Source organism: Aspergillus terreus, genomic scaffold (genome assembly GCF_000149615.1).
Source record: "Aspergillus terreus NIH2624 scaffold_12 genomic scaffold, whole genome shotgun sequence".
NCBI classification, from domain to species: domain Eukaryota; kingdom Fungi; phylum Ascomycota; class Eurotiomycetes; order Eurotiales; family Aspergillaceae; genus Aspergillus; species Aspergillus terreus.
Window position 1 is genome coordinate 536547 of NT_165935.1, and position 16912 is coordinate 553458.

General features: G+C 52.8%; 3 protein-coding genes across 3 annotated transcripts; 1 reads left to right on the forward strand and 2 right to left on the reverse strand.

Annotated features, from left to right (window-relative positions):
* Positions 1 to 740: 740 nt before the first annotated feature.
* ATEG_08171 (ABC transporter ATP-binding protein) lies at positions 741 to 4952 on the forward strand (the record flags this gene model as incomplete). The annotated part of the gene is made up of 5 exons (XM_001216792.1): positions 741 to 1160; positions 1231 to 1356; positions 1436 to 1520; positions 1557 to 4542; positions 4637 to 4952. The coding sequence occupies 5 exons, from the start codon at positions 741 to 743 to the stop codon at positions 4950 to 4952; spliced, it is 3933 nt and encodes a 1310-aa protein (XP_001216792.1).
* A 761-nt stretch (positions 4953 to 5713) lies between these two features.
* Positions 5714 to 14163, reverse strand: ATEG_08172 (uncharacterized protein; the record flags this gene model as incomplete). The annotated part of the gene is made up of 16 exons (XM_001216793.1): positions 5714 to 6158; positions 6221 to 6426; positions 6495 to 6755; positions 6820 to 7297; positions 7347 to 7687; positions 7745 to 7819; positions 8052 to 8183; positions 8232 to 11365; positions 11432 to 12341; positions 12397 to 12503; positions 12557 to 12680; positions 12740 to 12804; positions 12853 to 13083; positions 13187 to 13359; positions 13426 to 13475; positions 13534 to 14163. The coding sequence occupies 16 exons, from the start codon at positions 14161 to 14163 to the stop codon at positions 5714 to 5716; spliced, it is 7362 nt and encodes a 2453-aa protein (XP_001216793.1).
* Positions 14164 to 15826: 1663 nt separating this feature from the next.
* On the reverse strand, positions 15827 to 16718 carry ATEG_08173 (uncharacterized protein; the record flags this gene model as incomplete). The annotated part of the gene is made up of 3 exons (XM_001216794.1): positions 15827 to 15988; positions 16086 to 16475; positions 16566 to 16718. 3 exons carry the CDS (start codon positions 16716 to 16718, stop codon positions 15827 to 15829), a joined length of 705 nt encoding a protein of 234 aa, XP_001216794.1.
* Between the last annotated feature and the right edge of the window lie 194 nt (positions 16719 to 16912).

Genomic DNA, 16912 nt, shown 5'->3' on the forward strand with positions numbered 1-16912 from the left:
AACCCCTGAGTCCTTCCTAAGGGAACTAAAAGGGTTAGTAGCACTTCACGATAGTTGCTTGCGCATACTGAGAAGCTCACAACCTTGTCAAAATATCACGCAAATCTGCCTAGGGCAGACTTATGCATGTTTCACCCGCATTCTCAAACGAGTTCCAATGATCTACACGGACTAAGCCGACCCGCGTCAACCTACCCAAACCAGCGGCAGCCGGGCCGCCATTAACTTACGGAAAGGGACCTAATGCCGATCATGCTATCTTGGGCTTTCGTTTCACTTGTCGTGGAGACGTCAGCAAACACTAGTCAGCAGAATCGCTGGGTCAGTTGGTTTGATAACGATTCGTCCATACAGGTAGTATATTTCTTCCTCCGGTCAGCGTCCCACCATGTCGTCCTTAGTGGGATAAAATAGACGCAGTGACTGCAGACACATTATCAGAGTGTCATTAAGACCAGCATACTCGGCTCCGGCTGCTGACCTCTCCAAGCCCCGTGCGATATGCAGTCGCCACGCGCCTTCTCCACACCATGTTCGTGGACTCGCAGCCTGCACGTCGCCGCCGGACGCCGGGAAGTCTCTGGAAGGCAGCTAGATGCTTCAAAAAATTAATCAGCGCTCGAGAGAGAATCCTCAGTCACGTGGCTCGAGATATCCGGCGTTGCCGTCTAGCTGTTTGATTGCATTGGCAAAGACTCCAGGATACAGAATGGCTTGACTATCGGGTTGGAGGCACAAGAATGTCGAAAGAACGACAGGGGACGAGATATCAGATGGCCCGAACTCCAACGACTGACACGCCTTCTTCGGCTGGGCCGGTGACGCCCAAGTCTGTTTCTCTCTCGAATTCAACGGAGGTGACAGCATTACCCATATGTGGTTCTGCGGTCTCGGAAATCCAAGTACGGGAAGACGAGCCGGCCAGCGCGAGGACGGTGAATGATGCAGTGCACAGAAACAGCGAGGATAGCGACGCGCAGGACCCCTTTTCGCATTTTCCACCACGCGAACGACAAATCCTAAGAGACCAAGTCTGCTTGACTGAGATCAAGACCGGGTACTTTACATTATTTCGCTACGCTACGAAATGGGACCTGGTGATTATTGTGCTCAGTGGCTGCTGCGCAGTCGTAGCCGGTGTCGGCTTACCCTTGATGACGGTAAATTGATACAACCTCTTCTTCAATGCGTTCAACGGAGTCGGGCCTGACCAGAGCTGTTGACCGACAGGTCCTGTTCGGCACAGTCACAAACACGTTCCGGGACTTTTTCCTAGGCAGCGTTACGCGCCCTGTGTTTGACAACAAACTAAGTTCAGTGGTGCTATACTACGTCTACTTGAGCGTTGTGGTATTTGTAAGTAGAATCACCCAGGCATGCAGCAGCCAATGCCCGATCAATAATAGTAACCTCTTTCCGCTTCTCTACGTGCTAGGTCTCGTCCTACGTGCAGACCGTTGGCTTTCTCTACACGGGTGAACACCTTACCGCCAAAATAAGGACCAGGTACCTGACGGCCTGTATGCATCAAAATATCGGACTCTTTGATATGACAGGCACGGGTGAAATCACAACCCGCATAACAGCCGACACCAGCTTGATACAGGAAGGTATATCGGAAAAGCTTGGTATGAGTCTGACAGCCATGGCGACGTTCGTCACTGCCTTGGTTATTGGGTTCGCCACATTGTGGAAACTGACGCTCATCATGATCGGCGGGGTGGTAGCTATTATCATCATCATGGCGATCTGCGGCCTCTGGATTGCGAAATATCAGAAGCAAACCCTGAACGCTTATGCCGAGGGCGGGACCTTCGTGGAAGAGACGCTCAATTCCATCCAAGCCGTAACCGCATTCAACACGCAAGAAAAGCTGGCATTGCATTATGACAGGTATCTCAAAACAGCACAGCGGTGGGACAAGCGGGCAAAGTTCACGATTGCCCTCAATATCGGGGCGATGTTTGGCACCATCTACCTCAACTACGCACTTGCATTCTGGATGGGCGGGAGATTCGTCACCACCGCAGAGACAACCGTCGGACACGTCCTGACGATTCTCATGTCAACCATGAACGGGGCGTTTGCTCTTGGTAGTATTGCCCCCAACCTCCAAGCCTTCACGACCGCTTCCTCGGCTGGGCTCAAGATCTTCAGCATGATCGATCGCTCTCCGCCAATCGACTCCGGATCTGTCGCGAGACGAACCATAAGCAATGTCAGTGGTGACATAGAGTTTCGTGGCATCAGGCACGTCTACCCGTCGAGACCAGATGTTGTGGTGCTACCCGATTTCAACCTCAAGTTCCCGGCCGGTAAAATGACTGCCCTAGTGGGCTCGTCGGGATCCGGGAAGAGCACGATCGTCGCTCTCCTCGAGCGATTTTATAATCCCATTCGCGGACAGATACTGCTCGATGGCGTTGATATCACCGAACTGAACGTCAAATGGCTGCGCAGTCAGATCGCTCTTGTCAGTCAGGAACCTACCTTGTTCGGCACCACAGTGTATGATAATATCCGCATGGGCCTCATCGGCACCGAATTTGAAAGCGTCGATGAGGAAAAGACGACAGAACTGGTCTACAACGCTGCTAGGCTTGCCAGTGCCCATCACTTCATTACGAAGCTTCCGGAAGGCTACCAAACAAACGTGGGAGAGCGGGGATTTTTGCTTTCAGGTGGACAGAAACAGAGGATTGCCATCGCTCGCGCACTGGTCAGGAACCCGAGGATTCTTCTTCTTGATGAGCCTACCTCCGCTCTGGACCTGGAATCTGAAGCCGCCTTCAACAAAGCCTTGGAAGCTGGCTCTGCTGGGAGAACCACGATTGTCATTGCGCATAGACTGACCACCGTCAGGAATGCGGACAATATTGTGCTCATGGACCGCGGGCGGATCGTGGAACAGGGAACGCACGAAGGCCTGCTTGAATCCCCCAACTCGACCTACCGTGGTATGGTAGAGGCGCAAAGGATCGCCCGCAGGAAAAGAATCCGACTCAGTGCCTTGGAGGACCCTTTCTGGCGGGAGCAGCACGGTGACAAAGCCGAACTAGACTTGGGCGTCAACATACTTGCATCGGCTGTGGAGCCGGCTCTTCTTGAAGGAATGCCCAGTCCAGAGCATTATTCTATTTGGGAGTTGGTGAAACTGATCTTGTCCTTCAACCGGACCGATTGGCATCTGATGTTGCTGGGGTTCGTGACTGCAGCGTTTTGTGGGATAGGAAACCCCGTCCAGTCCGTCTTCTTCGCCAAGGAGGTTGTCAGTCTCGCGCTCCCTCTGTCGGAGACGGCGACGATCCTGTCAGATTCCCGGTTCTGGAGCTTAATGTACGTCGTCCTGGCCGCGGTGGTATTGGTAGCGTATTGTGTTCAAGGGCTTGCGTTCGCGATCTGCTCCGCCAGACTCATTCGCCGCGTGCGCGACATGGCGTTCCGGTCCTTACTTCGGCAGAGCATCGAGTACTTTGACAAATCGGAGATTGGGACACTCACCTCGTTGTTATCCACGGAGGCTACGTTCGTCGCGGGACTCAGCGGCACCACCCTCGGTACGATCCTGACCGTGCTCACCACCTTGGTCTCTTCCATTGTCGTTTCCTGTGTGGTGGGATGGAAGTTGGCTCTGGTGTGTACTGCCACCATCCCTGTCCTATTGGGGTGTGGGTTTCTGCGTTTTGAAGTCCTTTTTCAACTGAGCAAACGAGCAAAGAGGGCGTCCCAGAGCTCTGCCAGCTTTGCCTGTGAAGCCATTGCTGCCATCCGGACGGTTGCGTCCCTTACCGGCGAAAACGCCATCGTTGCCCAGTACCAGGAGCAGTTGCACACACAAGGCCGGCGATCACTCCGCCTATATTACAAGGCCGCGGTCCTGTTTGCCTTCTCTCAATCAGCCGTACTTCTGGTCATCGGTCTCGGGTTCTGGTATGGAGGGCAGTTGATTGGGTACGGGGAGTACAATCTCCTCCATTTTTTCATCTGCTTTTCTGCCATCATCTTTGGAACACAGTCAGCCGGCAGTCTATTCTCTTTTGCCCCCGATATGGGTAAAGCCAGGGCAGCTGCGGCCATCCTCAAGCAGCTTTTTGACATTGTCCCGTCAATCGATTCTTGGTCGACCAGCGGAGAGCGTCTCACCTCTATCAAGGGCGAAATCAAATTTCGCGACGTTCATTTTGCATATGCCACACGGCCACATCGCAAGGTACTCCGCGGTCTGAGTCTAACGATCAAACCAGGCCAATGGGTTGCGCTCGTGGGCACATCGGGGTCTGGGAAGAGTACGGTAATTTCCCTGCTGGAGCGATTCTACGATCCTCAGTCAGGGGGCATCTATGTCGATGGAAGGGATATTCGACGTCTCAATGTCAGCAACTATCGATCGTTTCTCACACTGGTCGGGCAGGAACCGACACTCTTCCACGGCAGCATCAGAGAGAACATCCTGCAGGGTACATCGCGGACCGAAGTAACAGAGGAGGAAATCCTGAGCGTGTGCAAACAGGCAAACATCTATGACTTTGTCATGTCACTTCCGTACGGAACCCTCCTTGACAGCCCCATATAACTCCTGTCCGAGCTAACGGTTTCTCCTCTTTCTTAGACACGGACTAGACACGATTGTCGGCAGCAAAGGCGATATGCTTTCAGGTGGTCAGAAACAACGCGTGGCCATCGCACGTGCACTCATCCGTGATCCCCGTATCCTCCTGCTTGACGAAGCTACATCGGCGCTCGACGCAGATTCAGAAACAGCCGTTCAACGGGCGCTAGAGACTGCTGCGAAAGGCAGGACGACGATCACTGTAGCCCATCGACTCAGTACCATTCAAAAAGCCGATGTCATTTACGTGTTTCATGACGGCCGCGTGGTGGAAACAGGAACACATCAGGAGCTGATGGATCGGGGAGGGAGATATTCAGACCTTGTTTCATTGCAGCATTAAGGGCCTTAATTTGCGCATGGGGCCTATTGATTCGTGTACATAGTAGCTTGATTTGATGTCTTTCGTTTGTTGTCTGTGCCTTTCGTGTCATTGGGCTGCATGTAGCCCCTTGTATAACACTACTGTCATCTATAAGGCCACAATAAGTGCATTACAGATTGGTTTGGATGTGGCAGGGTAACCCTGGTGTACTTTAGGCTCTTTTAATTTGATTCAGCTACAAAGTAAACAATTGTAAGGACTTGGATACAATGCAAACTTGGGGAGCAACGACGTTCTTTATATTCTGCATTGGTGGCCTGTATCGATTAGATGGAGCATCTGGTACGCGTTTTGACTAGGTGTGGCGGGTTTTTAGGAGAAAACCATAGGTGAGATATTTAGCCCTGATAGCAAAATAATGATTCCCTTTGCCATAAGGATATATATATGTATGAGCTTTACTAGGTGATCCCACATAGCTGTCGAACCGGTAATGGCTCAATATATTGCGCCTCATGCATACAGACAATCAAGTCCCAACACCTCGGAAGGAAGCACGATAACCACATAGCCGAGATCACAAAGATTAACGGAACTACAAATAGGGAACAGGATTGCGGCGAGGTTCAATTTATTCTGGCGTGTATGGTCTGGATAGAGTAGCGGGTACTAAAGACGAACGGCATATCGACAACGATCAACACAAGAAAGTACAAAGCATTGAATACTGCGACACAATCAAAATTGAATAGTAACCATAGCTAAGTCAGAGGGATGTCTCATGGCGCCTTCATGGTCAAGAACGATTCACGGACATGTTCTTCGCCACCCCCGTATTTCGAGAACAAACGTTGTGCCGCAGCCTGGCCAAAGGCCTTCAGGTTCGGTAGATCGAGAATTTCCAAGACGGTGAACTCAAGCCCCATCTTGTGTCGACACCAGTTACGCAGCTCAATCGCCACGAGCGAATCCACACCCATACTGGTGATGGATCTGGAAATGTCGACGTCCTCGACCGGTATCAGGAGGAATCCGTGCAGCGTCCTCCCCAGCTCTGTCGCGAGGAACTCGGCACTGCTGTCATCCTTGAGCATGGCCGGGTTTGCTTGCGCTTCGGAGAGGAATTGACGAAGTCCCAAGCCCGCTGCACCAGAATCTTCAACCTCTTCCACCTGCTCGATGTTGCGGTAGACCGACATACGGCGGTCGCGTTTCCAGATGCATCTATACGGGAGCCGAGAAGTTAGTTTGTGGTTGGGATATAGTGGTCAGTGGGGGGTGTCTACCGGTTGTTCGGTGCTTGCGAGGGTACGGTCATCCGTAGACCAATGCCGATTTGGCTGTCATTTACGAAGCCATCGGCGGAGGAACCTGGCATGGACGACAGGATGGCCACATGCAGCGTCTCAAGCAGGTCTGTCTCTTGTAGGACATGCAGATTTGTCGCCTTGAATTGATCGAGGACCATTCTGTTCGTGCTGACGTAGCCGATCTAGTGCCGCGTTGCCTGTTAGCGGATGACGAGGATCTTGGGGGATATTGGTAGAATGGGTTCCTTACGTCTTCGATGGGACCAATATCGAGGACAGAGGCCGCCAAACCATTGGCATGGCGATATTGAACGAAGGCGTCCAGGAACGTGTTTGCGGAAGCGTAGTTGGCCTGTCCACGCTGTCCCACGAGACCCGAGAACGAACTGAACATAACCATGAAGTCCAACGGAATCGACTGGGTCGCTTTGTGAAGATTCCAGGTTCCGTCGACCTTGGGCTTGACGGCGGCTTCCCAGTCGCTGATGCTCATTTCATCGAGTTTTCCATCCTGAACACAAGGGAAGTCAGTCTTGACAGGATCCTGAGCATGGGGGATGCAGTTAGCAACGTACCCGTAGGACCATAGACATCTGAAGGATTCCAGCGATAGGCAACCGTGCACCCTGAACGGCACGCTCAACATCGCTGAGGACGGAGACATTGCCTGGGAATGCCTGGACGGAGCATCCCTGAGCTTCAAGCTCTCGGAAGAATAGCTGATCTTGAGTAGACTGTCCAGCAGACCGTGACAAGTAGACCAGATTTCTGGCACCGTTTTCAACCAGCCAGGTAGAAACAGCTCGACCGAGACCACCCAAGCCACCGACAAGCAGGTAAGAAGCATCGGACCGGAGGTCTAGCTGTTTCTGCTTCCCGATCGTGGGCAAAGCATCCGAGTCCTCGGGCATACAAACCACTATCTTGCCAATATGCGATCCTCTCTGCATGAATCGGAATGCATCTTGGATCTTTTCGGCGGGGAAGTAGGTCACTGGGGTGATAGGGCGAATGGACCCCTCGCTGTAGTACCGAACGCACTCTTCCAGGATTCTGGAGTCCTGTTAGCCTATAGCCATACCGTATGTGGGTTTTTACTCACTCTTGGGTGATATCCGGTCTTTCGGCACAGATCTGAGCAAAGTCCACGCCAAAGAACGCCCGGTTGGCTTCAAAGGTGTCCATATTCAGCCTGCCATGGCCGATGAAATCGCGCTTTCCGATCTCCACCATCGACCCATAAGATGCAACGCACTTCCAAGATGCGTGCAACAAATCACCCGAAAGCGAGTTGAGGACAAGATCAACACCGCGTCCATTGGTCGCTTTGAGGACATCGGGAAGGAAAGAGGCATCGCGCGAGCTGAAAATGTGGCTGCGAGGAATGCCATACGTGTTCACCAGATGCTGGATCTTCTCTTCTGTTCCCACCGACGCGTAGATCTGATGCATGTTAGTTCATGTTGGCAGAGTCGGAGTGTGAATAGAAATTCGGCGTACCGTGGCGCCTATCATCTGGCTGATCTGGATGGCAGCAATGCCGATACCACCACACGCGGAGTGAATCAAGATGGTCTAGATAATTGACTGTCAGCATGATGAATGCATACCCCTACTGGAGTAGTAATGAATCAGAGATACTTGCCTGTCCCTTTCGCAATCGACCCAGGTGGATGACACTGTGAATGACGGTGCTATAGACACAAGGCATTGTCGCCGCCTCCTCGAACGACAAGTCGGCCGGGATCTTCGCGCAAAGTGATGCTCTCGTAATGAGAGAGGTGGAGTGCGAGCCACCGGCAAATACCATCACTCGGTCTCCAACCGCAACGTTTTGGACCTCAGGACCGACCTGGCGGACGATACCGGCGCACTCGCAACCCAGGCCATTGCCCTCGCTTGGATGCCCATCAACAATACCTTGTGCAATAAGGACATCCTGCATTCACGTTAGACAAGTCTTTTATACAGAAGACGAGACACAAACCTTGAAATTCATGCCCACAGCGCGAACTTCAATCTCCACTAGATCACTATCAGGGACGCGCGTGGGTTGCTGAACCCATCCAAGGGTCTCGAGGAAACCTCGTTTGGCAACTTCCAGTCTCTTAGGGACCTTGCTATCAGCACTGGTGAGAGAAAGTGTGTCGTTGACAGAGAACCAATGGAACCGGCCAACATGGACCTTGCCATTGTCGAGGGCCCATTCATAGTCAGGGTCGTAGTCGTCAGACTTCACACGACGCTGGAAATTTTGCAACACCTTCACGACAGCTGTGCTGGCTTCACCTCCAAGGTTGTCAAGCTCCAGAGAGGCCATATCGACGCCGAGTTCGTTTCGAACTGTGCGGGTCAGGCCAAGCGACTGCGCCCATCTCGGGTCCTTGCAATGCATTTGGATAGCTCTTGTGACCCATAGGACACCAGACTCTGCATCGATTGCCTGGAGGAACCGCACTAGTTCCTGGAAGCGCTCTTCGGATATGTTCTCCAGGTATGGCTCTTGCAAGTCCAGCACGGAGACAATGTCCTGTCGCGGCTTCGGCATCTCAGCCAATGTGGACCGTTCGACGATGTAGCCTTCATTTCTCAGTTTGGTCTCTACCTCGGAGACAAAAGGTGACTGGTCGGCATTGCTGCAGAGTAGTGAGATTGTTTTCCGGGTCTGCTTGTCTTCGGTAGCCACCGGGGATGAAACAAGCAGGGCACTGGCCTGGTAGGGAGCCACATCATCATAGACCACTGTTGGCGCTCCAAATCCCACAGCTGCCATTTCCTGTGCCCATCTCTCTGGAGAAACGTACGGTTCCCAGGCACGGTCGTCTTCTTCACCCAACCACCAGCCGGGGAGAGTACCCATGATATAGTTCAACCAATTGGCAGTGGAGCACAATTCCTCAAGGAATAAGCACCCATCCGGTCGAAGAAGGCTCTTAACATTTGCGAGCGTCTCACTGAGCTTTGGCGTCGCATGAAGGACATTTGCCGCAATGATAATATCGTAGGAGCCGGGCTCGAAGCCTTGCTCGACGGGGTCTTTAGTGATATCCAACACGCAGTATTCAATATTGGAGTAGTTCGCGAACCGCTGCTTCGCCTCGACGAAAAAGCCCGCTGAGATATCGGTGTACGAATATAGGCCATACATGCGCTCTCCGTGGGAGGAAAGGAGATCGAGGACTTTGGCCGTGGTGCCTCCAGTCCCGGCACCTATCTCCAGAATCCTAAGCCAAGGTTTGGCATGGCAGTGAGCTTTGAGGAAGTCCGCATAGTCCCATCGATCTCCCATGTTATACAGCTGGGCGAGGATATCATCCGCAAGCAACAGTTCCAGAGGATCCTTTTCCCCTTGGAAAATGGCCCCGAGCGCGTCAAAGATTCTTCGGAGCGCAATGGCAGCCGCTTTGGTTGGTGTCGACAAGATTTGCTCAGTGAGCCGGTTGATCTCAGCAACCCGGTCGTCCGAAGTCATGGCAGCAATCTCCCGTGGCCCTTCAACGAGGACATTGTCTCCTCGCGCTGTACGATCAAGTTCCCGCTCCAGCCAAGACTGGAACTTTGTGAGATGCGTCTCCGACGGCTGAAGCGACTTTAGCTGTGTGCTACTCTCAATCGTGCATAGGAGGGCCAGCCTCTCGACTGGGAGATACCATTGTCGTTGACTTCCTGCCTCGCTCTGCCGGATAAGGTCACTAGGTTTGAGGAAGTCAACATGTGGCTGCCAGTGAATGCGGCATGCTGCGTGCGGGTCGCTACCGCGAGAGGAGCGACTGTCTTCCAGCGGATGTAGCTTGAGCCCGTTGATTTCCAGGACAACCTTGCCGCCAGAGGTAGCAACTCCAGTACCCATAATCATTCCCCTGGGGGTGGCAGTTGCCTGTACCTCGACATCCAGCTGGCCCTCAGGTCGGCCGATGTACAGGCTGTCAATGGCTCTGGGCACAGAAAGCAGTTTAAGATTCCGTGGCTGTCCATATGAGGCCGCTGCGCTGAACAGCTGGACGCACATGTCAATGGTGGACGGGTGCAAGGCGTAAAGTCCCTTCCCTGAGTGGGCAGCGTTGGAAACTGACGCATGGGCAACCATGTCGGTCGTTCCTGTGCAGATGTCATCCAGGCCCTGGAAGCTCGGCCCGTAATTGAGGCCCACATTTCGCATCGCCTGGTACCATTTCGCGGAGGAGACGACTCTGGGCAGCGCTTGCAAAGCTGGGGCTTTCAGTTCGTGGTCAGGGCCGGGCCGGACCTGACCAGAACAATGCTTGGTCCAAGAAGCGCCGTTATACGAGGTGATTGAAAACTCGTGCCAAACGGAGTCAGCAGAGTCGGTCAGACGCAGAGGCCTTACAGAGGTGATGATCTCGGTGGCTTGGGACTCGCTGATCACCATCGCTGAGGCAAACGTTACCTCGCGGACCGTGAAGTCTTCAGCTCCCGTCAACTGTCGAATAGCCTCGCCGGCCATGGCAATATACCCTGCACCAGGGAAGATGATGTCCGAGGAGATCTGGTGGTCACGAACCCAGGGGCATTCTTCCGTTCTGAGCATGTTTCTCCATATCGGCTCCAGCCCAGAGCCATCGGTGATGCGGCTTCCAAGGATCTCGTGATGAGGAAACTTGCGCAAACGCCATTCCTTAGAGATGCGGCTTTCATCCCAGTACGCGGCTTCGTGGTGCCAAGGGTATGGCTTCAAATCGGTGAGAACGCTACCTGGGGCCATGGCGCTGAAGTCCACTGGGACTCCTCGGATGAATAGTTGTCCGACGCATTGCAAGATGCTTTGGGTGCTCCTGGTGTTCCGAACCAATGCGGAGCAATACGTCGAACTGGACGCGTTGCAAGCTTTGAATATCTGTCGGAGAGGGCCTTGAAGAGCAGAGTGTGGGCCGATTTCAATGAACACCTGGTCCCCGGAGCTGTCCTTGAGCAGGGCGCTGACTGCTGTCGAGAACTTGACTGGCGACTCCAAGTTTGCACGCCAGTAGGCAGGTCCCAAGAAGCCCTTCTGGTTCACCAGCTCTCCAGTGACACTAGAGTAGAACTTGGCCTCCGGCTTCTTCGCGTTGATCAACTGGTCGATCGATGCCTCATAGTCTCCTCCGATTGCCTCCATGTGGTCTGCGGTACGTTGCGGTCAGTATTCACATCTTCGGCATAGCTGTGATAGAAGGCTAGGATACTCACGAGAATGGTACGCCATTTCCACCTTTAATTCTCTTGCAAAGGTGCCCGGAAGGTCCTGTTTAATACGTTCGACGACCTTTTGCACCGCCTCCTTATCGCCGGACAAGGTCACACTCTCGGGGCTGTTCTCGCATGCCACAACCACGCCTTCAATCAAGAAGGGCAACACGCCGTCCTTCCCAAGGCCGATCGCTGCCATTGCACCCTGTTTGGTCTGCAACTTGGTGTTTAGCCCGCGGTAGAAGGCAGCAATGATTGCCTCCTCCCGGGTAATGGCATTTGCAGCATACGCAGCCGCGATCTCTCCGCTTGAGTGGCCAACGACGGCACTGGGAGTGATGCCCCACGACTGGAGAAGGTCAACAACCGCAATCTGCACAGCTGTACAAAGAGGCTGCGCAAATTCCGCCTTTGCAAATCTCGCGGTCCTGATTTTGGCAGAGGCCTCATCTTCCGTCGTAGAGCCCCCGGCCAGAAGCTCCTCTTCGATGGACCAGGACGGACGGGCTGGCAGTTGCTGCAAGGTGTTGTCCAGTTGCTGGATGGTGTGCAGAACGAGGGGGTAGTGGCTTAGTAGTTCCCTCCCCATACCAACCCACTGAGCGCCTTGGCCGGTGAACACAAAGTTAAGCGTCTGTTCAACATTTGGCTTAACTCCTGGGGATGCTTCAGTGAAGCTGTCACCTGTGACCAGGAATGTGCGGAAGGGCAGATGCTCCCGGCGCACACCAAGAGTGTAGGCGAGGTCGACTGTGGCATCCGGGTTGTTCTCTAGATACTCCTTTGTGTTCGCAACCAGTTGCTGCAACGACTTGGTATGGTTTGCGGAGAGGACAAGAAGCTCTTCCTTTTTCTGCGCAGCAACTGGTTGTCTGCCAAAGCCGTGGGACGCCGCCGAATCCAGAATAACCTACTTGCTGTTAGACACTGCGATATCTAGTCCATGCGCATATCGGAAGACTTACGGTAGCGTTAGCTCCACCAAGGCCGAAAGAATTCACACAGACTCTCTGGGCGCGGTCTTGCGGCCAAGGAATAGCCTCCGTTGGCACCTTGAGCTTATCAAACGGAACTATATTTTTTGATTAGCAGGAGGAATGACAGCAGAGCTCATTCCTAGCTTACGTTTGGGGTTGGGTGTCTGGAAGTTGATGTTCGGCGGGATTGTCTGGTGCTGCAGAGCAAGCACTCCTTTGATGACCCCAGTGACACCAGAGGCACCCTCGGAGTGGCCAACATTCGGTTTGCACTTTGAGGGGTCAGTCATACCGCAAAGACAGACACAGCATGTTTCCCTTGAAGCCTTACCGATCCAATGTATATTCCTCGTTCTCCAAACACATTGGCCACAGCCTGCGCCTCTAGAGGATCGCCTATCGACCGTCAGTACAGCCAAATGAATAGCCTGAAAGGGCTCATACCGATCGACGTTCCGGTGCCGTGACATTCAACAAATCCCATTTCGGCGTGATTTTCAAGGCCGGCGGCAGTATAGGCTGCTCGCATCAAGGCTTCGTGGCTTTCTAAGCTGGGATGCGAGATTCCCGGAGTTCTGCCATCACAGTTGCTAGCCGTCGCCCGAATCACTGCTTGAATGGGATTGCCATCTCTGACTGCGTCACTAAGCCGCTTGACATATATCGCGTTAATGGCTTGAAAGACTTGTTAGCTGGAAATTCGAATCTCAACCTAAAGGCAGGAGAGCGAAACCTTCTCCACGAGCATAACCATTAGCCCGCGCATCGAATGTTTTACAAGCGGCGTCTGGCGATAGGACGCCCTGCTCGGACATCGCGATGGTCATCGTGGGCGACATGATCAAGTTGGAGCCCGCGACAATGGCAGCATTGCACTCGTTATTCGCAATGGCTTCACAAGCCATGTGCAAGGAGATCAGCGACGAGGAGCAGCCGGTCTTGATAGTCACACTAGATTTCCCGATAGATTAGTGCACGTGCCCTGGATTGAATGGAGCTGTGTCCCCAAATGCATACCTGGGGCCCTTCATGTCATATTCATAAGAAATACGATTCGCTAATAGGAACTGCAACAAGCCTGTTAGATGGGGTTGCTAACACCAACAGGGATACCAGAGGACATACATCACCATATCCGGTAACACGATACATTCCGGCATCTTGGCTGTCCTTCAAGTGAATGTCCTGCCAGTCCTCACCGAAAACACCGACATAGCATCCAATTCTTTGGCCTCGCCAATCCGTCTCCCCAGCGTTCTCGAGGACTTCTCGGCTAACCTCTAGAAGCAATCTCGCCTGTGGGTCGAGCTTTTCAGTCTCGGCCCGCGTCATCGAGAAGAATGAAGTGTCAACATGGCTTAGATCCTCTTGCAGGAAATTCCCGTACTGTGTTCGCACAGTACCCGGCTTTCCGCTCTCGTCATAGAAAGCATCCACATTGTATCGGTCTGCAGGGACGCGTACACGGCCGTCCCGCTTCTCTACTAACAGGTTCCAGAAATCAGAGGCATCCTTGACGCCGCCTGGAAGGCGCATTGCCATGCCAACAATGGCAATGCCTTCAGCGGCGGCGCCATTGACGGCTCCATTTGTAGCTCCGTTGCTGAATCCGTTGGAATGGTTCCCATTACTGTTGTGGTTGGCCCCGTTGGTGACTCCGTTTGAGTGATTGCCACCGTTGGTATGGGAGTCTCCATTGGTACTCCCAGGACCGGCGATCGAATGGCTCTCGTCAACACAGTCGTTGGTGGTCATGGTGAGATAGCCGGTCAATCAAAGTGATATGTGCGCGTTCGAGAGAAGTGAAAGTATAGAACCAAATTCCAGGAGAGAAAAGTTCCGAGCTGCATTAATCCTCCTTCCACTAAGACAGATATATAGGTTTCCTAATTGCTTCTGGGCCTACTCCCACGTGGCTCGGATAGCAGATACGCCCTCGCTATCGAACAGTCATTCAATGTCCGCTTACAAACCGCACGAGAGATATTTGTTTTCCCGCTTTAATTGTGATAAGCACCATCTCTGCGAGGAAGCTTTCCGGCCCGGTTGATGGAGAAGAACGGAGCCAGTCAACGGATGTTGTGAAGAGTGCACGGTGCCTGGCGAGCACCTGCCAGGTGCTCCAAGTGCGTCTTATTCCCATCACTTTTGTGCTGACTCTGTTGCCTCATGAGCGGAGGGATTCCGAGATCAGTATCTCCACCCGGTGCAGCACCTTTGATAGACCGGAGTAGATCTCCCCGCGTCATGAAACAAAGTCGAGTAATATGCGATAAGATGTTTCAACCGCCTTAGACGCTAAGCGAAAGCTCAAGTTGCTGACTTTGCAGCCCGTTATCGAGGATCGACAGGGGATTACTCCCGCTGACGAGACCCATTGCTTGCTGACACTCCGGATCCACCGAGCGGGGAGGTTCCTCGTCGGAGCTTGATCAGCAATGGATCGACGCCTATATGGGAGACATCTTATCGACCGGGGTTCGAAGCTAGCAGACAACGCTAAAGGGACTTGAGGATTAGGCGATTATGGGAATGTCAGCAGGCCATAGTATACTACACTATACTATACCCTCGTTCGTGGGGAGCGTGATCAGCGTGCAGGTCCAACTTCTCCAGTCATTATCTACAGAAATTATAGGAGACCCAGATAAGTTCCAATGTCCGTGTCAAAATACACGTGCCAAGAGCTGGACAGTGTTAGGTTGTCTCTGTTGCCTCGTCCTGACTACTCCGTATCTTCTTGACGCGTAGTCTAACTGCCAGCCATGAAGCCCGCTGCTGCCACAGGATGACGGTGGATCAACATGGCCCGGTTCATTACAGTTCCCAGTATAAACAAAGCACCGAATGTAATTGTGTTGGGCTTGCGCGGTTGTAACACTGCAATCTTCTTGCCTAAGAAATCATATTGTAACAAGCTGTAAAGCATCATCAACGCAGGCCAATTCTTCCTATGAGATAATCTCCTGGGTGCTACAACTATTTGAATCCAGTACGAGTGGTCGATAGAAAGGGGGCGTTAACATCAACGCAAGCAGGCCGTCACTTGGTCCGTTCTTATAAACCCCACAATATGCTATAGCTGTGACTACACTAAAGAGTTGGGCCGATATAGTCGAGTTGTCCTGATGCTTTGGGCGATGTGAAAATCATTAAGGGGGTGTGAGAATACAGCAGCAATGCGGGCTATATATATCTAGAGCGGACTTTCAAAGTACATTGTCCCGTTTTGGTATGAGATTAATTATATCCATGTTAACAATATGAAGAAACTCCCATGACAGACTGTAAGGATAATTAGAATGACACAAGCAGTCATTATAGTAATGATGCATTTAGAGGCATGTCAGGTAAGAGGGACTATGTGCGAGGAACCGCAAACGCCAGTTCGTATTGAAACCCTCACGTAGTCCACCGCTCAAAACAGCCTGTCCAGAAGGTCTATGATCGTTTCCCTGATGTCTGACTCGGGGTTTGTCTTCATGGAGTGTAGTAATGTCAGAGCCAGGACGGTAGCATCTTCCGTTTGTGGACTGGATGCTCCAGCGAGCTCCGTAAACAAAGCCCATAGATTCGGGGCCTTGGGATATGCGGTCAGCTAGGGATCATCATATTGACTGTTACGGCACACAGAATGCTGCGCCATCTTTGTGGCCCACGCTGACAGCTGCACGTACCTTGTTCTGATAGAGTCTCTGTAATTCGCCAAGGGATTGTCCCTTCCCCATGGTCCCATGCATGCTGAGACCACTGTCTCTCTGTACCCGATCCAGCTCAGCAACATAAATATCCTCCGCTGCCTCGACAACCTGCTCTTGGAAACCGCGTGCCTCCCACCGAGTCCACTCCTGGGAGTGTTTGTGGAGACTCCGCAACACCGAACGGAGCCTTTTCGCACGGCTGACCTTCTGTGCACACTCTGCCGTTGAATTCTTGGAAAAGGACGAGGTGTAATAACCAGACACCATAGCATCAAAGCTCTCAAACCCCGCCCGCCGCACATGGTCCAGCACATACTGATACCGCAGAGATAAACTGTCACTATCCACCGTGGTTGGGGATTCCGTCTGTCTTCTTATTAGCAAAATGATGCCATGCTAGGTAGGTTGAAGGGATCGCACTTGTGTGCTATAGCAACCATCTTGCTGCGTTCGTACATTTGATATGCGATGTCCAGCACCGTTCGAACCGGCCACCCAGGCACGGTTTGCCACCGGCGAGAAGCCGCGGTTCGTCTCCAGTAGGCTCTGTGGCGTGGCGAGCTGGTTCGCGGTCGTCACGGGAATTGGAGGAGGGGAATATAGTGGCATGTCTGGTGGCGTGTGAAACGGTTGACCCAAGCCACAGTATGTCCAGGCGGGGGTGTTCTCTGTACGCGATCAAGGCAAGGTAAGTCCCCTGCTTCTACCTCGGGTGAGACTCGGTGGATAATGTAAGTACCTGTTGGATTTGGCATCGACGAACTCTGACCCGATGATGAACACTGCGTCTGCGGTCTCTGGTG